Below are 21,992 nucleotides of genomic sequence, written 5' to 3' on the forward strand. Positions count from 1 at the left end.
GCTTATATGATCATTGATTAACATTAACAATGTGTGTGGTAGAGTGAAACTCATTGGCAATGACTCCCAAAGCAGTAGAAGCCACCACAAGTGCAAGTCTCTAGTGATTCTGATTCCAAGTGCATGTATCCGGATAATCGACTTTAGTGTCAACTATTTGTGTGTAGTTATGTGAATTAATTGTAGTTACCCATGTATGAATTATAATTTATATGATTAAATGGTCTTAGGACAACACTTTTGTATACTAGCTTACTCTTGCACTTTGTAGTCTCGTGTTATTTTCTTCTTTTGCGATGATCACCATTTTGGTGGGAGTAGATGAAGATGCAGAGTTAAAGGCACCTCTGAAAGATGAGGAGTTCGTAGTTAGAGTCGTGAGATTGTGGCAAAGGTATGAGTAGTTAGTACGTTCAATATAGGAATACCTTTAAAGGTTTTGTGTTGTTTTATAAATAGTATATTGTTTATAGTTTGAACGCTTAAAGGACTGTATAATTATATTTTTTTATTTTGTTAATTTGTTTTTGAATATTATTATGAAATGTCTTATTTAATTAGTTTTATACTAGTAAAATGAGATGTTACATTAATAGTATCAGAGCATTTCTTCCTTAGGATGACATGAGGGTTGCGAGTTTGTCATGTCTAGCTTGTTTAAGAGTTTGAGTTTAGTGGAGTTTGTTTAAAGGGTTGGAAGCATTAAGAACAGAAAATGTCTTGGTAGAGTGATGAGAGTGCACACTCATATATCAAAGATAGTTTTTCTTTCTTAATTTTAAAGGTTTGGGAAAAGGGGAGTACAATTATAGTTTGAGTTTTGTCTTCTATACCTTTTTTTGTCATGTTTGCGCACTTTGGTTTGTGTTTGGTGTTTGTAGTGGTAGAGAAATGCATATTCAAGGTCAAACTTGACTTGTTTACCTTTGCAAGGGTTGGGTAAGGCCTTTGAGACAATCTCTTGCTCGAAGATGTGAATATGTAGAGGGTTGTATATCGGTGGATGAGGAAAGCTAAATTTTGGTTTTAGTAGGTTAAGATATGATGTTGGAGTTTAGAAGCAACGCTTTGGACTGAGGGAGCTTCAATAATAGGTTCTTATGACGAATACTACAAGTTTTGCAAGAGGAGTTGAGTTAAGAGGTTAGAATAAGGGAAGATATTGGTGCGCACTTGTATAACAAGGTTTGAGAAATCAAATTGGTATTACATCCCAACAATGTCTAAGGTCTGAGGTGGAAAGTTGTAGAACGTTTGAGGCTAAGGCTAAAAATAGTAGAGACCATGAAGGGTATAAGGAAGGTAAATTTCAAGTGGGAAGCTAAGTTGAGGCAGAGCTTGGAAGATTAATCCAGCAGGGTGGTGTTTTCCAAGTAAAGGGGAAAAACAATCATGTGACGAAAGGGAGTATATTAAGGGTTTTATACCAAATCAACATCAATAAGACATAGCTAGACTTTCTCAACAGTTACCAGCATTGAAGTGGAGAATAAAAAGGATGTTCCAAATAAAGTGGTTTACACCGGAGAAAAGTTTGACTTGGTTGAGGTGGGGGATTTCAAGTGTTGGAAGAAGAAGTGCATTGTTAAGTTTGATCTTGTAGGAAAGGCAAAACTAGTGATGTCAGAGCACAATAAAGGATTAAAGGAGAAGAAAAGTCTTGCGTAGCCAAAAAGGGTGTTCGTGATAGCTGGTGTCGATATGATTAGCATGAGTGGTCTATTTCAAAGATACTATTTACAAAGTGGTGCTTAGACTAAGGATTTTGGTTCCGTTTGGAGTTGTATACCTCTTGGTGTCACCAGTATGGTGAATGAGTCATGGTTGTATGCAACGGGGAGTTGGAGTTTAGTTGGTGCTTTTTCTACCGTTACGGCCAAGTGAAGATTTCTCGGATATATGGCATGTCTCATGGTGAGCAAAGGATTCGAGTTCAAGTCAATTGAATTGTTTCCTTTGTAAGATTCGGATATAATATCAGAGATAAAATTAGTTGTTTTTTTCAAATCTCATTCCTATGGGATGTGATACTCAACGCAATGATATTCTTTGATTCAAAAAGATAAATCAATGGTTGTGTATCAAGTGAGGAGCAAACTGAAAGGTGGGGAAAGAGTGTCATGTGAATCAGAGGTTTTTAACAAAGGCAAAGGAAGAATAAACACAAAAGATATCAGTTATGGAAGAGTTTCTAAACATGTTTCCGAAGCAGGTACTAGAATTTCTACATAGGAGTGGTGGGGTTCATTATTGCATCAGTGTCTGAAGCATAACCAATGCCAATAGTTCCTAATTGGGTGGTTCTTGCTAAGAGTGTAAAAATAAATGAAGCGGGTTGGGGAACTATTAGAGATGTAACGGTGTAGACTCAATGTAATCATTAGAATAACGATGAGTTTGGTGGATCTTGGAGGAGAGTTAGTGGTATGTTAAATCATTCAAGGGTAAGTGTTAGATAAGGGACGAATGGCTTTCAAGACTTGTGGTCTTAAAGAGTGGAAACATGATGAAGGTAAGGAATTTCAAGCAGACTGTTGGTGTTATCAAGGTTTTGTGGCAAGTTTCTGTTAGCTGAAAAACCAACACGACAAGTGCATCGGTCGCACGTAGAAAGTAATAAATATATAGTTCTCTTCATAGGGACTTGTGCAACACATGACAAATCTCACAATTCAAATCTCAAATAAATAACAAAGCTCATAATAACACAAAGAAACTCTTTTTGGTATTTTATCAAATAGTTGGTGTGCAACAGAAATTTAACATAGATTATACACAAATGTCGAAACTAGATTTCATTCACTTTATTCTCATTCATTCACAAACATCTCAATTTCAATTTCAAGTCAAAATCAACTCACAAGAATACTCAAATCCTATTCCTAACGACTTTGAGTTTATGATAACTCATCAAGTTCCAATTTTTTGAGTCTTCAACAAGTGAAATCATGCATTAAGTTCAAGAGTCTTAAGATTACTAATAAATCATGTTCTATCCTTATACACAAGCTCCATTAGGCATTCAATTTCAGTTCTAGGTTCAAGAGACATTTTCCAACACCCCAAGAACCACAAATCATGCATGGGTGGCCAAACCAAAGCAAGTGTTAAGCACGAAAATCAAATACTAATAGAGAAATGGAAAGCATATGTATTAACATCACACAATACACAAGAATTCAGTTCATTACATTTAATCTCAACAAATAGGTTTAGCTCTCCATGGTGGAGAACCTAGGTTTTACAAATTGAAGAGATAGGGAAGAAATGGAAACCAAAGAGAAGAAGCAAACTCTCTCCCAAGGTTCTTGGTAATTGATTGCTCTATGTTCCAATTGCGCCTCTCATTTGCGTCTCATCTCCAATTCGCAACTCATCTTCCTCTCAACCCCACAAAGGTGGAAACCAAATGGAGGAGAAGACCCAAGGAGAAGTGAGAGAGATTCCCAACACTCCTAGCAACCTCCAATAGGCTCTCAAAGCACCCAAAAGTGTTTCTTTATCATCAAAAATGAGGAATGGTCCATACCCTCACAAGAAACAAGATTAAAAACCCTTTTTTTACATGTCAGCGACGTCACCGCTCAACCTTGTCTCAACAACGCTCAGCCTTGTCTCAGCAATGCTCAACCTTGTCTCAACAGTGCTCAGCGCCAGATTTTACGAATTGAATAGTGCTCAGCCCACTTTCCACCACTCAGTCTTGTGGCACTCATCCCCAGTTTTCCATCGCTCAGCCTTGGGCAGTTTGACAGCATTATGTATTTGAAGCATTGGGTGTGATTCCAATGACGCCCGACGTGGGTATTTGCTTCAAAATCAAATTTTTCTTGTTGAATCATGCTCCCTTGAGTTCTTGTTTGTTTTCTTCCACAACAAATGTTTCCTACTAACTTATTTAACACTTAAAAGAGAGATTATAGGCAAAACAAACATAAAATAGCTAAAGCAAAAAAATAATACAAAACACACTAAACTTAAAGATATAACAAGACAAAAACTAGGAAATAGTTTATTTATTCCTGACAATAAGCACACAAAAAGAGGTAAAAATGGACATTATCAGTCTCTCAAGTGTGAAGACAGTCTTCAGGATGTTGAAGAAGAGCTTGATCGATGCTTCAATGCTAATCATTCTTGGCACAAGTAAGCCTTTGAGGTCTATTATGACTCAACACACTAGAAGTGAGTTTGTGTATGAATTAGAGTAGCGCAGCAGAATAATGGTAAATTATGCTTATCAATGGTAAGAAGTGCATGAGAAAAGTTGTCTTACTCATGACTTGGTGGTTGATGTAGTTAGGAGTGCTCTAAAAACAGCAAATGTGTCATTCTTATGTAGATTAATTAAAGGTATTCAATGACCATCCAGAGGTCGAAGTGTAGAGTTGAATAAGAGGAAATGGACAGAAGAAGTAAAAGATTATTTGAGCTATGGTTTCAAGAGGGGGGTATCAACTTAGAAGTGAGAAGTGAGAAGTGAAAGTAGATGCTTAAAAAGGTATGAGTAAGTTGGTGGAGAAGTATAAGTGCTTAAGTTGGGAAGTGAAGTTGTAAGGAAATTTCATTAGTGTAGTCATCTTACTATAACTAGTGAGTTTCTCAAAATGGTTGGGAAAAAGGCAAATCGAACAATCCTAATTTGAAATGTATCGTAGGGCTGTTAGGTACTGATTAAACTAATGATTTCAAGTTAAGAAAAAATGTGGTTCTAAGGATATGGTGGAAGGATGGTTACAGGTTAGTGGATTAGAAATGAAGATGGAGTGCTATAATGAGTATGGTGGTTGCAACAGTTGGAAGTTCTTGTTTGGAAATGGGTTAGCATTGTTATGGACGTTGTTACCTAGTGGCCAAAGTTAGTAATGGAAGTATGATGTTATGGGGGTGGTTATGGATAGGGGTGATAAAGGGTGTTCAAATATTGTCAGTATACCGAAGTCGTGTGTGATCAAGTCAATTAAATGGTGCTTCAAGAAGGAAAAAATGTGGTGTGATAATGATGTCTAACATGTTTGAAAAATTGGTAACCAAGGTTATCCGTAGATTTTGGTACAACCTATAAGAGGTGGTAAAGAGCATATGAAAGTTGAGTTTTGTATAGTAGATACAAATTATTGGTCAAGCGTAAATGATAGTTCAAGCTTTTGGAACAAAGGTTGAGAAGTTGTCTTAATGGGGTGGTGGTCAGACCAATCTACACGGTTGAACATCATATCACACAACACAAAGGTGTAGTTTTCAATTAGTATGAAGTTATGTGATTGTATGAAGTTATGCATGGATGATGTTGCTATTTTGAGACTTGACTTGGTATGTTTTTGTAAAATATGTGATTGTTTTGATATTTGAAATTTAAGTTGGAATTATTAATGTGTGAATATGAAAATATGATTAAGGATGTACATGATTGTGAAAGTATTGTTGTGAAACTGGGATGATAATGGGTTTGTGAATATATATATATATATATATATATATACATATATATATATATATATACACACACACACACGAGTATTGTATGTGTTTGACGTAATTTTATGGATCTCATGGGGAGATTTTATGGTGGTGGTGTTAATTTATTGTATACATTGAACTATGGATTCAAGTAAGATGATATCCTGAAACTCTAATGATCATTCAGACTCAAATAGAGTATAATGGTTCATGTGGTGATAGTAGAAGGAGGTCCTAGTCTATGGTAGGATAATGGACTTATATGATCATTGATTAACATTAATAATGTGTGTGGTAGGATGAAACCCATTGACAATGACTCCCAAAGTAGTAGAGGCCACTACAAGTGCAAGTCTCTAGTGATTTCGATTCCAAATGCATGTATCTAGATAATCGAGTTTAGTGTCAATTATTTGTGTGCAGTTATGTGAATTAATTGTAGTTACCCATGTATGAATTATAATTAATATGATTTAAATGATTTTAGAACAACTCTTTTGTATACTAACTTATCATTGTACTTTGTGGTCTTGTAACTTATCATTGTACTTTGTGGTCTTGTGTTATTTTCTTCGTTTGCGATGATCATCATCTTGGTGTGAGCAGATGAAGATGCAGGTTTAGAAACATCTCTAAAGGATGAAGAGTTTGTAATAAGAGTCTCGATATTATAACAGATATCAGAGTGGTTAGTACGTTCAATATAGAAATATTTTTAAAGATTTGATATTGTTGTACAAATAATATATTTTGTATGGTTTGAACTTTTAAAAAACCGTGTAATTATACATTTTATCGAGTTGACATGTCTTTAAATATTGTTATGAATTGTTTTATTTTATTTGTTTTATAATAAAATGAGATTTACCGTCTACTTTTTATTTAAAATAACAAATAGATGTGTGTAATGAGTGTTTGTTGCGGATAATCCTTATTTTAATAGTGTTTGTTGCGAATAATCCTCATTAAAAAATAATAAATAATTATATTATAAAGGATAAAATTGATATTATAAAATGTAGCAAAAAAAGAAAATCCTCCTTATTATTGATACAGATAACTTAGGGTTTTCAATTTTTTTTACTATTTCATACTTATTCTCTCTCAACCTTTTTTATTTAGTTACTCACCTAGTTTGCCACTCGTCCTAAAATCATGAATGCAAGTTCCATTATACAACAAATATAGTATGTTTTTTCGATTCTGAACATTAATTTGGTTTCTTCTTAACAAAATATTCAAAGAACAATTATAAAGTCATTGGTTTATGAATATTCTTTCATAAATAAAATTGTTATAATTTTTATTTTTAAAATAATGACACAATTAACCATAAAAGCTAAATTGAGACCTTGATGACGTTTCTTTGAATAATTACTTGTCAGAAGAACTTTATGAAGTTATTATGATAGGATGGAAGCTACTGTTTCATGAGTAAAAATATGTATTCTAAATGAAGATTGAATATTTTAAGAAGAGTTATTTTATAATGTTTAGTATACAAATACTATTTTTAGGTAAACATCCGATTATAATGTTGTTATTGAAGTAATTAACTTATTTATTATTTTATATTAATAAGAAAGACTTCAACATTATTTTCCTCAGAAAACTAAGAACATGCAACAGTTTCTTTAGAGTTTATCGTGACGTACTAATTTTTTTTTTCTCTTACTTATGCAATTTTAAAATATTATGTACTATTTAAAGAAAAGGCTTAAATACCTTTTTGTCCTCATTTTCGTAGTGTTTGTTGCAGATAGTCCTTATTTTGACAGAATGTTTAAAATGGTTCCCATCTTTACCGAATGTTTAAAATAGTCCTCACTTTCGCAATTCGTGTTTTATTTGGTCATTTTCTGTAACGCCGTTTAAATCATTAACGGAGCATTGTACATGTGGCACAGTTTGTATTAGGGTGTGTTACTTGTACTGCACAGGTGTGGTAATTAGATATTTGAGGATAAATAAGTGAGCTAGGGTTTTGGTAAGGAATGTTTGGGCAGTTGGTGAGTTTTGGCAATCTTGTTCCTCCATTTTTAATTGGTGTTGTTGCAATCTTCTTCTTCCTACAATCTCATTATATAGGTATGTCACGGTCTCAATCTTCTTCCTTTACTTCTGGTTGTAATCGTTGGAGGCAACCGTGTTGTATCACTTCGTGCACTGTTGGTGGTTCAACGAGAAATGGATTAATCCTGATTTGTAGCTGCAGAGAGATGACAACTTTAAGGATGACAAAAACTCCAAAGAATATTGGTAGAAAATTTTGGGTACAATCTGTTTTTATTTTTTGTGTTAATAATAAATTGGTTTTAATTTTTGGTTTATTGATTTACATAGTGGTGGTTCTAATAATGTGGGCTGCAACTTTTTCAAATGGTGGTGTTGATGAAAAGGATGTCATCATCATGACACAAAGTAGACATATTAATGATTTGGAGAACTCATTGAAGGTTGTTGAGAAGAGACTGCAATTAGTATTAGGGTTCACTTGTGTTGTTATTGTATTATTCGTACCGTTATTGTGTGTAATCTTTTAAAGTCCAATTTGTTTTGTACTATTGTTAAATGAAGAAATGAATTAGTTTGATTATGTTGATTAGTCCCAACATGTTCAAAATGACATCTTAATCTGAGCATTGAAGTAAATGGTATTGATCTAAGCTTGGGAAAAATTAAATTGATCTAAGTCTGAAAGAAGTTCATAACATTAATTCATCCTCATCAAAATGCACTACATCAATGTTTGACAAAAGTGAAATTGAACGAAGTTGAAGGAAAGTCAAAATGCAGTACATCAATAATGAATTCTACATCAGAAATTCCAACAAATAACTAAGACGTTTGTAGCTGCTATCATGGCCTCCTCCTAATATGTAATTTCATCCTAAACTGCTGAGATGATTAACTGGAAAATTGAAATGAAGAGCGTAATTGCAATCCAATGATGAAATGACAAGTATTAGCTGCTTCTTCTGCAAATCCGAGCTTAAGAAAGACGAAGATGAAGAAGTTTCTCTAATTGCAAAATTTCTCCTAAATTGAAAAATTAACGTTAATTAGGCATATGTACAGTACACGTAACACACCCTAATACAAACTGTGCCACATGTACAATGCTCTGTTAATGATTTAAACGACGTTACAGAAAATGACCAAATAAAACACGAATTGCGAAAATGAGGATCATTTTAAACATTCGGTAAAGATGGGAACCATTTTAAACATTCTGTCAAAATGAGGACTATCTGTAACAAACACTACGAAAATGAGGACAAAAAGATATTTAAGCCTTTTCTTTAAATAGTATATAATATTTTAAAATTGCATAAGTAAGAGAAAAAAAAAAATTAGTACGTCACGATAAACTCTAAAGAAACTGTTGCATGTTCTTAGTTTTCTGAGGAAAATAATGTTGAAGTCTTTCTCATTAATATAAAATAATAAATAAGTTAATTACTTCAATAACAACATTATAATCGGATGTTTACCTAAAAATAGTATTTGTATACTAAACATTATAAAATAACTCTTCTTAAAATATTCAATCTTCATTTAGAATAAATATTTTTACTCATGAAACAGTAGCTTCCATCCTATCATAATAACTTCATAAAGTTCTTCTGACAAGTAATTATTCAAAGAAACGTCATCAAGGTCTCAATTTAGTTTCTATGGTTAATTGTGTCATTATTTTTTAAAAAAAAATTATAACAATTTTATTTATGAAAGAATATTCATAAACCAATGATTTTATAATTGTTCTTTGAATATTTTGTTAAGAAGAAACCAAATTAATGTTCAGAATCGAAAAAACATACTATATTTGTTGTATAATGGAACTTGCATTCATGATTTTAGGACGAGTGGCAAACTAGGTGAGTAACTAAATAAAAAAGGTTGAGAGAGAATAAGTATGAAATAGTAAAAAAAATTGAAAACCCTAAGTTATCTGTATCAATAATAAGGGGGATTTTTTTTTTCTACATTTTATAATATTAATTCTATCCTTTATAATATAATTATTTATTATTTTTTAAAATTAATGGTTATTTTACTTATTTTCTATAAAATTGTTTATCTTATTTTTTTATTCATCAATAATTAACTTTTCTATTCATTTCACTTTATTTTTATCATTTCATTTCATTTTTAATAAATATAAATATAAATATAAATTTATTTTATACATATCACCTACTAAAATACTATTATTTATATTTAAAAAATGCGTATACACCGGCGCGATAGCACATGTGTGTATGCTAGTATTGTTAAAAGGTGAATTGGCAGGCCAATTAAATTTTTTGTTTCAAGTATAGTTAATTATAATTTTTTAAAATTTAGTAACTGATCAATTAATATTTTTAATTAGATAAATTTAAATAATAATTATTTTTACATAATAAACTATTATATTATAATTAATAATAAAAATTAAATTTATAAATATCAATTATTTAAATTATAATATTATATATTTGTATTATTCAAATAATATGATAAAAGAAATTGATTCTATAAATTATTTTAATTTAAAATAAATAAATTAAATTAAAGTCGAAAATTAAAAATACTAACCTAATTTATTAAATTATGGCTTTGTTAACGATTAAGTTATTCATAATCACATTATTTCTTCTATATAAATTTAGTGTTTTCTTGTTGTAATTAGAAATGTAAAAAAAAAAAATTGTACTTGTAGTTATCTACGGATAAAATTCACAATAGGTAGGAAATGAATATTGTAGATAAATATATACAGGTAATGGATACGTGTATTTTTTTATATTGTGCGTGTTAACCGGACGAGTACCTATATCATAGTATCCATATATGTTGATACTCATACTCGCTATACTCTACTTTAAATTAAAAAAAAATGATTAAAACATTAACACATCAATTTTAAATGGGTTATTTTTTATCCATTGGTTTTATTTAAAAATATTTTGGTCTCTTTGTAAACTGTCATTCAACACCATTTATGTGGGTTATTTACACTTTGTTTGAAATTTATGAATGTCATGCATTGTATCTTTTGAATTTATGATTAAAATACATTATTAAATATATTTTTTTTTGTAAATATCAGCGGGTACCCATGAATATTAAAAAAATATGCGGATACCCGCAGGGATATGGATACGAGACGAATATTTATCCAGCAGATAGGGTATGAGGGAGCTATTACCCGTATCCTAACTGCCCCGTTTACATCCCTAATCCCGCAGATAGGATATGGGAGAACTACTACTCATATCCTATTATCCCCATTAATCCCTAATTGTAATGGTGGTTAAGAGTAGGGATGACAACGAGTCAGGTCGGGTATAGATTGTGCCTACCCGTAACTCGATCCGCAAGAAAAATATCTACCCGCTACCCGTCTGTTTACCTTTCGAGTACCCATTTAAAAAAATACCTGCGGATTTTTTAAAATTCGTGGTTACCCATAATTACCTACATACTTTTGATATTTAAAAAAAATATTTTATATTTTTTAAATAAAATTATATAAAAATAATATAATATATAAATTAAATATTAAATTTAATTAAATTTAACTTAATAAAATATAATTTTAATATTATTAAATTTAACTTAATAAAATATAGTTTTAATTTTAAGTTTTAAAATAACGAATTGGATAATATTATACCATATCCAACCCATTCATAAATACTATTTATCATCACAAATTTTATGCGCATATATCATGGGTATTTTTATTATTCCCGTAATATTTGAAAATAGAACCATTAAGTAATAAATTAACAAGTTAGGCAGGTTATATAAAACAGGGAAAGAGATAATCCTGACAACATCTAAAATGGATAAAATAATTTTCTTTAGTTTAACTTCGGATTGTTTTGACCACATTTAAAAGAAAGTGAAATTTAAAACAATAATTATAGTTTAAAAGATACTTTTTTAAAATAATATTTTAATATATAAATTTTATACAGATATATATTATAGTAAATTATAATTATTGATTTAAAATTTAGTCTATTCATATATCTATGAATTGCTCTTACCTAAATTTGTATCAGTCACACTGGATCGAGTTAAACTTTATCAGATTTAACTCAATTTATTATCTGTGAAGTTTAATCGGTTAAATAAGTCCATAAATAAATTAAAATGGAGGGAAACATTTGTGAAATTGGTGAAAGCTAAACTTTCCCGCCATATATAGATAATTTTGTTGCACTTTCTCTCTCTGAGACGTTGGCAGCTTCTCACTGAACCCAATGGCGAAGACTCGAAGCGGTGAGAAAGCAGCGAAAGCAGAAACAGAGGACAGTGGCGATGGCCTCGAAATAATCTCCATCGGTTCACTCTACAAAGGAGCATGGGACAAGAAGTACTGGACTACCTCTAGGGTTTGATTCCATTCCCTCCTTTTTGTCTTTCCCGCCGTTTCACACAATCGATTCGCATTCTTCAGTTTCTTTTACTCTTCATCAACTCTTTGTTTTTTTTTTTCTCTCGTAATAACCATCTTTGACGAAATTTATAGATTATTAGTAAAATTGCGTTGCCGTATAGGTTGCTTTAGAAATAAAAATGTTTTTTATGCTGCTTTTGCAATTTAATTGAAAAATGTGTTTTTTGTTTTGTTCTGAAATATCAAAGATCATTGCATGGGAAATCGGGATTTGTGCGGGATTAACAATTTGTTTTTGTTTGTTTTTCTTTGGTGACTGATGTAATGCATTTACGTTGAGTACATTGCAGGGAAAAGATCGGTATCCATATCCTGTTGGTTATCAGGCTGTTCGAGCTTATAATGGGACGACTTTTAAGATGGAAATTTGTGAAGGTGTCAATGGCCCTACATTTTTGGTTCGTATTTGGGCTTCTATTTGTTTTATTTATGTTTTAAAGTTTGATGTAATATGATAAAGGTTCACATTTTGCTTTGGGTTTTATTGAACAGATTCAGTTGTGTACTGTAAATGCAGATTTCTTCTGATGATGGGAATTCATATTCTGGGAAAACTCCTGACCAACCATGGGAGGAATTTCAGAAGAAAAGTTGCCCCCGCATCAAGATTTGGCATGGGAAGAGACTTTCATCTAGGATGGATGGATTGGAGGTAGAAATCTGTGATGTTGACTAAATCATTTTGTAAAATTTCTGATTTTTCCAGAAATTTCCCTTTCTATGTTGTATGTTACCATGTTTTTTGTTTGCTATAATATGATATTTTATCCATACTATGCTTTCTGTTTCTTATATCTTACATCTTACCTTAGTCAGTCACGGACAAAATAGATTCTTCATCAACAATGATATTATTATTGATTTTTAGGATAAAGTAAGAAACAACTAGGCTTTAAATGTTAAAATATAAAACTAAATGTTTTTTCGGACTATTATCAGTTTTCACATAAAAAAGGTTAGAGTGAGTAACCAGTAGCATGTTGTTTTCCCCTGCATTCTCTGTCAATCATTTATGCTATATAACTGATCATACGTATTATGCATGCAATGAAGACCAAACTGGGACAGTTATTTATTTGATGAATTTGGTTTTAAGGAAGCAAACCTTACATTTGTCTCAGCAAGTGAACTTCTGTTAAGAGATAAAATCATTTATGGATCACTACCTTACAGCTTAAACTTTTAGAAGACTTGGTCGTTAATATGGCATTATGGACTTCCACCATGCCTCTTAGTTGCAAATACTTCTGTGGATTGTGATTCCATCATTACAGTGTTCTGCTCCTTGGGCTTCTAGAGGCATCAAACACAGGCCACCTGTGTGGCTAAGGATGTTAGGGATGATGGGAATTAGGATCCAAATGCCAATTATGGAATTTGAGTTCCACATGGGATTTTTACTAGGAGTTCATATGACCTTTGGTTTTCCAACCTTGATGGCTAGGTTTTGGGTTACTAGTCTTCAGGTTTGTATGAACTATATCTAAGACTCCAGTGATTAAGAGTTTAATTCTTGCTTCTTATATCCTTTTAATTGAAGTAGAAATTTTGCATAACTTTAAGCCAAAGGGGCATGTGATAGAGATAAAACCAATTATGACCTGCTCCTAGCAACATAAGTTTATTATGCAATGTGCAATTGTGCAAGAACAACCCTGTATCTTATGTTGTCATTGATTAAGTTTTTTTAACTTCTCTTTGGTTCCATTCATGGTTTCTTTAACAAGTCTTCTAGTTCTGGGATATATGCAGTGGAGTTGGAAAGCTTTATCATATTAACGACCTTGCTTATTTTTTCTGTTTCCTTTCTTTTGTTTGTGAGGATATGATATTTTACTCTACTTTAAACCCTTCCTTTTTTCTGTTAAATAAACTTTCTTCTTCATAAAGGTATCTAAAAGTGTGGAATTTATAGGATTTGTAACCATTATGGGTTGATCAATCTCATAATTCTCCCTCTTTTTCCTTTGTGTTATTTCATAATCGTGCATCTTTTTTACTATATTGTTTTTAATATAGTTATATGTTGGCTTAATATATTTTATTTTATTTTCATCATATGCAGTTTTTTGGGTTCAAAAACCAGTCTATCCAGAGGTTGCTCCGTGAACTGGTAACAAATGTAAATGAAATAGCAGAACGGAGCTTGGTATCCCCAAACACCTGTGAGGGGGTTGCTAGAGCAGATCATGATGATTGCTGCCCAAATGTAGGCACATATCCTAATTTACTACTTTACCTCGGAAAATCACATGTTACAAGGAAGAGAAGCAGATGTGAACTTAAAAACAAAAAATTAAATGTTCGAGCTCGACCTCAATCTCCGGAACTCATAGGTAGTGAACCCTCAAATGTAAAGAATGAGAAGAGTCGTGGTCAGGGGAGTTCTACAACCCATTATAGTTCAGAAGTAACTGAGGTCCACAATCATATAGGTGTGCCAGCTCCATTGCAAAGGGCATCTTCCGTTTGTAAAAGCAGTAATTGCATTTCATCCAAAAATGATTTTCTGCTGAATCCTCTTGAAATTTATAATAATAAAGAAGTGGGAGCTGTGCCTTCTGAAGGATCAGCTGGTTTTCTCTTTTCTGAAAATTGCAGGGCTAAAGAACTGACTGAAAACTTGTCCACAGAAGAACCTGTAAGCATACCTTTAAACTTGTTATATTCTAGTGGACAATATTAATTGGAAACATGTTGCTTCATAAAACGCAATCTATTGAATGGTTATCATTAAAAACATGTTCTTCCCTTCTCTTGATCTTGATAAACTCAAAAGCATAAGATTCAGTTGAAACTTTCCCAGAGATAGGGTATAAATAAAATTTATGGTTCATTTTGTTATAGAAGAAAATATCTTAACTTCTTGCAGCTTCATAGGTCGCATGATGTGGAGTTGAAGATGCCTAATTTGTTGGTGAAATCTGAAGACAATAAACTAATGCAGTCACATTCTAAGGAGTATGTAGGTTGTATTGACATTGATCTGTGTGCTCCTGATACCCTGGATTTTGTGCAAGGTACTTGTATTTTGTTTGTACTATAAAACCTATTACTTTTCACTTTTAATGATTTTCTACACCTGCAATCTTGCATCTCATGCTCATTTCAGTTGATGGGTTGGAAGACTTTTTGGCTAAGATGTTGACATAGTCAGTTATTTGACTTTTTCTATAACATTTGGGGTTTATATCTAATTTTAAACCTTTGCAATTTGGGTTATTAAATATTAGGTGATACTGCTTAATAACTTTGGCATTATTGAATAGTGTAGTGTATTCTTTACAGAATAAAAGTGTGAAATGCCTTGTGGTATTGTCAAATATACGACATTTGTTGATTCCACTAATTATAATACAATATTTATAAATTTATGGGTGGTCTTTGGCTTTTCTAATGTAGTTCTCATCAAAAACACATCTTGTAAAATCTCTTGGAATCTTTTTATCAGTATGTTTAAGCTTTTTTCTATTTATTAATATCAATATTTCTTCATTCTACAAAAGTATCCTTTAATAGCTGCTTTCTGTCACATTTCCCTTTTATCTTCTCTATTTTCCTGTTGAACCGGATCACTTACTCTAGTACACTGCAGAAAATAATCCTGATTCTGCTGCAAGTGAACTGGATAAAAATGCTTACATTGAGACAGCTTGTGAGGTCACCTCTGGAGAATTGTTAAATGCAGAGCATGAAAATGCGGTCAAATCTAATTCAAATCCATGCTCTGAAAAAGGTGACTTTGGTCCAGCTGGCCATGATGTAGCAAACTCAATGATGTCACTTCTGCTTCCTCAGGCAGTTCCTCTACTGAGGTCTGTTTCAACAGATATGGAGCTTATCATTAGTCCTGCAGATATGCCACCTTCTCAGGTCAATTTCAAGGACGAACATGTTAAAGTTGGACATAGTTTGGATGTACCCTCATCTGGTAAATATTACCTTATCTAGAATATTTTTTCTAAGCATTTGTTATTACTGTCTGTGTCAAAACATTTGATATAGTATGTTGTCATTTCAATCTATGTTTTCATTTTCATGTTTGAGCATTTATATATCCTTATGCATTATTAAAAAAATGTTTATATGGCAGATGTAATAATGATAGAGGCTGCTCAGGGGGGAAATGGAGAGACGAGACACGGGCATACAGACCCACATACAGGCACTCCTAATTCTGAGCATATGAAGTGTATCGTTCCTGACAGTTTTGAATATAGCCAATGTGATGATTATAAAAACAAGGTAACTTCCCGGTTCATAAGCCCTTCCCTTCCATTATCAAATCCATCCATGACATTGTGTATCTAACAAAACCCACTTGACCTTCCTGCTTGCCTATAGAATCAGGAAACGTTATGTACTGATCTTGTTGAAGCTGGTAGATCTAGTTTCAATATAGAAATGTGTTCACAGCAGTTTCTTGGTCATGAGATGCCAAACATAACATCCACAAGTCATGCTTCAGTGGTGGACTTTGAAGAAAGTCCTCAGAATTTTGATGTATGCATTCCTGAATCTGTTCTAGATGAAATGTCTGTTAAGGATCAGGTTAATTCTGAAAGAAGAGATGATGACTACTTAGATGTGAAAGAAAATCCTGCACATGTTAGTCTCAGTTCTGCACAAAAGGAGTTGCCATCTGCTCAGGATTTCACTGGAGGTAATGTGTTTATGACATTTGACATTGACAAAATTATTATAAATATGGCATATTGCAAAGTAATTTTTCAGTTATTTTTGAACTGAGATTCATGTCAAGCTATGGTGCACTGTCCTCCTTGGTAGTTATACCCATACTGGATGCACAAATTGGTTCCTGTACTTATTGGGTACGAATGGCCACCCAATACTCAATTGGATCAAGCATAAACTAGTCCATGCAGAACAATATGTTAGTAAATGAACAAATTGCTGTTTCATTCTCTTCAAAACTTGTGCCTTTAAATATCTTTTCCTCACTGCGTGAACACTATGAAAATTGTAGTTATATTTCATTTTAATGTTTGTTTTGTTTTTATATTTTATATGGTATATTCTCCCACATACCTTAGATTTAGAAACTTTTTGTACCCTCTAGATTTAGGAATCTTGTACCCTAATACCTGTATTCATAATGGTATTCATACCCAATGGTCCACTGATCTTGAGCTATTATCAACCCAATCACATGATCCAGCATCACTGATCATGGTTGCAGCAAATTATAGCTTATTTTGGGGCCAGGACTCAAGTGAAGAATTAAGCATAATTGCGCTGAGGCTGTTGCTTACTTGACTTGTTCAGTCTGATTCAGTGATTACCATTTCTTACAAATTTTATAACACGACGCAGGTGTTAGCAATGTATTCTCTGGGGACAAGTTTAAACTTCCTACTCCTCAAATGTGTACTACCAAGGACACTTTACATTCCTCGGAAGTTATTCTAATAAACAATTCAAATGATAAACCACGTGAATCAAATGATGCTGCAGGTTTGTGTGTTCAAACATCTCAAACTTGTCAGGATATTCTGATTGGACATAGTAATCTAGTGGAACGCAGCCTAGCAAAATCTCAGAATCCAACCCCGTTTGCTGAAGAAAATAAGTGTCTTGGTACCAAAGAGGCTCAATTAATTTCAGAACCAATGCCGCTGCAAAGCCAGGAACTCAAGAGTACTATGGGAAGCAGTGTTAAGTTTGTGGGATGTTACTTGCACCCAATGCCTGTTTCATCATTATTTTTAAGCACAAGAGAGGATGAAGTCCATGTTTGTGTCTTATGTGGCCAACTGACAGATCAGTACAGGACCATGTTTACTTACAAGGTAGCCATTGCTGGACCAACTCTAGGATACCCTTCTGTCATGGCTCATAGCTCAATACTGTTACCCAATCCAAACCGTAACTTCATAAAAGAAGTAAGTTATTTTTTGCTTGGTGCAATCTCAATCCCTTCTTCCATTTTATATTCCAACTGTTTGGTTGAATAAACGATCACTGTCAAAATCTGTTTAGAGTACAGCTGTCATAACAAAATGTAACCTAGTACACTACTACTTGGTAAGTGACAAAATCTATCATTTTATGCTAGACTCTGGTGGAAAGATCTGGGGTGCAGCTGACTCCTGGTGGACAGTACATTGTCTTAATAGGCAGCATAAAGACCCCCAATTGCAGGTTAAATGTTTCTACATGCTTCAATTGATAGGTAATATCCGTTTAAGTAGAATAACTAAATAGTGTGTCATCCCAGGGAAGGAAAAATTGATTGTTCTTGCTCAAAATGTACGTCAGTCTTGTCTGAGAAGAATGTTTTGAAGATTGTCCAAGTAGAACACGGTTATGTATCAGTTGTAACAACATTGGAAACGGTTGACAATGCGCATTCTATATTGGTGTGTGAACCTAACCGACTTGTTTCTGTTGGAGAGAGTGGGAAACTGCAGGTGTGGGTCATGAATTCAAATTGGAGGTGATTTAGTGACTCTTCTCACTCTTTACATTCCGTAGGGCCATTTATGTCCCTTTCAGAGTATGAATATTTAATGTTTTATTTTATTTTAATCAAATTTCTGATTTATTGTACCTTTGCTTTTGTAGCTGTTAGCATGGATATGAATTCCCTTTGGATTTCCTCTAAGATTGCATGAGAATATTTGGCAAACTGTGTTTTTGATATGTTATGACAGATTGGTCTTGGTTTAAAAGCTTCCTAGTTTTTATTAAAGTTAATTTGCTCAGAATCTAAGACCTGCCATCAGTTTTACCGACCTCTTTTCTAGAAGAGCAAATGCCACAATTTAATAGAATTTCTTCCTGTTTGTCAATGACGTCTGTATTGCCAATACTCGTTAAATTGTTGGTTTTATAGCTAGCTTAATTAAATATATAACATTCATATTTTGGCAGTGAAAAAACAGAGCACTTCACTATTCCAGCTGATGGCACTGCATCTCCTGGCATTGTGGAGTTAAAGAAGGTTCCTAAGTCTACTCATTTGGTTGTTGGTTTTAATAGCTATGGGGAATTTAGTTTATGGTATGCTTTCTCATTCACCTTGAAAGGGTTTCCCATTGTGTTTGCATCACTCAACGTGCTTTAAACCTCAAATATTGCTCATATTAGTTCTGAAACACCTAATACACCAGTCATTCTCAAGGACTGTTGTGTTGTTTGGGGACCATGTTGACATTTTAAACATTCTCTAGCCTAACAAGTCTATGCCAAATTGTTCAGGAATACATTTGGGGGTTATTCATGTGGGGCTTTCGCATTTTTACGAGATGTGTTATCAATTTATCATATTTGTGGAATGAATTCACTTACTCTTTTTGCCCATTATGTAGTCAGTATCATTTAGGGCATTAGTTAATGTTTTTATTGGATCTTATTTTCTTTTTACTCAAGTTAGTCAGAACACGAATTTTGTCTGTTTACTTCTTCCATAATGACCCCCTCTTCTGTATGCAAATCTTCAACATTAGGAGGTTTCAAAACTTAGTTTTATCTGCTTCAAAATTTAGAAGGGAGAAATAATTACGTTAGAAAAGTTTAAGTATCATTTAATCTGGGTTTACAATTATATTAATATGATAGTATCTCATTCACTATTTTCAACATTTTGCCCAGGGATATTGCAAATTGTAATTGTGTTGCAAGATTCTCCGCTATAAAAAGTCCAATACATGAGTTCTTTCCAATAAGCTTATTCCAGTGGCAAACAAAAGACTCGGGATTCAGCTATGCCAGCATGGAGGAGCAGGCTGATAAACTCTTAAAAGCAACCAATTCGTGGTACTCACAGCAAAGAGAGACCTCTTGGTTTTCACCATTAGAGGAAGATGTTGCTATGTGGCTTTTTGTCTCGACTTACTCTGATCAGGAATTTTTCCAAAATCCTATTTCAACTTCGAGTAGTTTTGATATACATACAGCTAGAAGTTGGAGGCTTGCACTTGTAATGAAAAATAGCATAAATTTTGGAAGTCCCTTGGATATAAGGTGCTATAAAGTTTTTTTTTCTGAATTTGAATGTAGTTTGTCTTGTTCTTTATTCCGTTGAAAGTTTTTACTATTTTTCACTTCCATTCAAATCTCAGATTAATCATGAAGATTGTAAGGAGCCATTAGTTATAAATATTTTTTACTGATATGGATAGAGAGATATATGAAATTGCATCTATAGAAGGGCTGATGACATCTCAGTATAATACTGTATGTAATAGCTGCCAAGTTATTGGTTATTCCATAATTCAGATTTATCATTTAATTTACATCTTTTAATGTATTAACTCTATGCAGGACTTGCGGTATTGGTGTTTCCTGTGGTTATGGAATCATCGGTACAAGCGAAGGTGTGGTGTATATGTGGGAGTTGTCTAAAGGAGCCAAACTTCACACTCTGCATCATTTCCAAGGTATGTTCAATTCCTTTTTCACTCCTTTTCCTTGACCACTTAGCACTACTGATGTGTTAAGGTTGATTTTGTTATTTAATCTTTTTTTGTTCACTGTTAGTAAGAAGACTATTTTTTTTTTTTATGAAACTCGTTATTAAACATGATTTCTTTTATATAGAAAAACACATTTTTGTTATTTGTTTTTTCTAAAGTCTTTAATTTGTTTCTATTTAGAGGCGGATAGGTCCGGTGGACTTGTATGGCGGTTTTATCGATCTGTTTCTAAATAATTATACCTTTCAAAAGTTGAATGTGATATTATTTTATTAAAATATACATATATACATTATAATTTACTAGCGTAACACAGGCGCTATCGTGCCTGTGTGTATACATTTATTAAATATGCGTGACATTATATTAATAGGTGATAATATTATAATGTTATTAAATTAATATATATATATATTAAGTTAATATATATATATATATATTAAAATTATATTTATTAAAAATAAAGTGAAATATATCAGAACAGATAAAAGACTAACCATTGATAAATAAAGAAGAAGAGAAGAAATAGAAACATCTGATTTTATAAAAGGTTTGTAAAAATAATGGTCAATTTTTAAAAATTTAATAAATTATTGTATTTAGAGGAGTAAAATTGGTATTTTGAAAAGTGGACACAAAAAGGGGAATCCCCTTTATATATTGTTATAGATAACAATATACAATGGTAATTCTTCCATTCCTTACGTGTACATATTTCATTTCTATATTTCATCCTCAATTATATTTTAAATTTATTACATTTTGAATAGCATATACAAACTATTCATCTACTAAAAGTAAGTACACACGTTTCAATCCCTTTAGCTGAGTTTTTAACACATGTCATAACCCAATACCCCATTGATGAGCTGTTTTCGTGCTTCATAGTAAAATATAGATTGGATTAATCCGTTACATTTTTTCTTTTCCCATTGGATGCCACCCCATTTTGACCAATTTTTATTATATATTTTTTCATTTTGCATTTAAAAATCAATTTATTAAAACATTTCCGTTTTTTTTAACTAATATTTATGTTTTATACATACATGACCTCTTCAAATTAAAAAGGAAAGACTTAAGGTTTCATTCTTGAGATAGTATCTGTGATGTATAAACAAAATGTTGACTGGTTTGTCATTGATTTCCATGAGTGGCAATTTTGTTTTCTATCAAGTTATTTCTTTCGTTTTTCACCAAATTTTAGAAATGTCTTTGATGTCAGATGGCCATGTTGCATGTGTTGCTACCGATGATTCGAGAGGTGCCTTGGGAGTTGCTGGTGGAGGACAATTGTTGCTTTATCTGCACCTTCCTGAGCTACATTCAGACTAACTGGTGAACCCAAAAGTGTTCTTTACTCACCTATCTTTTGCAATCATTTGTTTGTATCTGAATTGCATCAATGTTCTTCATTTTTAAGAATTGCTAATAGTGTTCAAGTTCTTTGTCAATTAGTAATTCTAATCTGTATGAGCGACTATATATTCAATTTATAGTATGTATATATCATCACCAGGGGATGTGAATTAGTGTAAATGCAATCAATTTTTACTTTCATTGAAGGCGCCCCACTTGTAAAATTTGAAAGTCGATTTGATCGTTTAATATGCCACAAGTTGATTATAAAACTCTAC

General features: G+C 32.5%; 1 protein-coding gene across 4 annotated transcripts; it reads left to right on the forward strand.

Moving 5' to 3' along the window:
* Positions 1 to 11,675: 11,675 nt before the first annotated feature.
* LOC114176166 (DNA binding protein) lies at positions 11,676 to 21,915 on the forward strand. Of its 4 annotated transcripts, XR_003602974.2 has the most exons (16): positions 11,676 to 11,852; positions 12,208 to 12,315; positions 12,435 to 12,569; positions 13,983 to 14,558; positions 14,790 to 14,937; positions 15,513 to 15,848; positions 16,011 to 16,162; positions 16,262 to 16,580; positions 17,252 to 17,820; positions 17,994 to 18,079; positions 18,156 to 18,374; positions 18,812 to 18,940; positions 19,532 to 19,903; positions 20,002 to 20,116; positions 20,204 to 20,319; positions 21,581 to 21,597. XR_003602974.2 is itself a non-coding variant. In XM_028061112.2 (15 exons), exons 1-15 carry the CDS (start codon positions 11,721 to 11,723, stop codon positions 21,688 to 21,690), a joined length of 3,507 nt encoding a protein of 1,168 aa, XP_027916913.2. In that variant the 5' UTR covers positions 11,682 to 11,720; the 3' UTR covers positions 21,691 to 21,915. The 4 variants fall into 4 exon arrangements, 3 of the variants coding, with proteins under 3 accessions (XP_027916914.2, XP_027916913.2, XP_085526660.1); XM_028061112.2 differs by lacking the exon at positions 20,002 to 20,116 and having other exon boundaries at positions 11,682 to 11,852; positions 21,581 to 21,915; XM_028061113.2 differs by lacking the exons at positions 18,812 to 18,940; positions 20,002 to 20,116 and having other exon boundaries at positions 11,679 to 11,852; positions 21,581 to 21,915.
* Positions 21,916 to 21,992: the final 77 nt, after the last annotated feature.

Source organism: Vigna unguiculata, chromosome 3 (genome assembly GCF_037176805.1).
Source record: "Vigna unguiculata cultivar grain cowpea cultivar isolate G323 ecotype 2 chromosome 3, ASM3717680v1, whole genome shotgun sequence".
Classification (NCBI taxonomy): domain Eukaryota; kingdom Viridiplantae; phylum Streptophyta; class Magnoliopsida; order Fabales; family Fabaceae; genus Vigna; species Vigna unguiculata.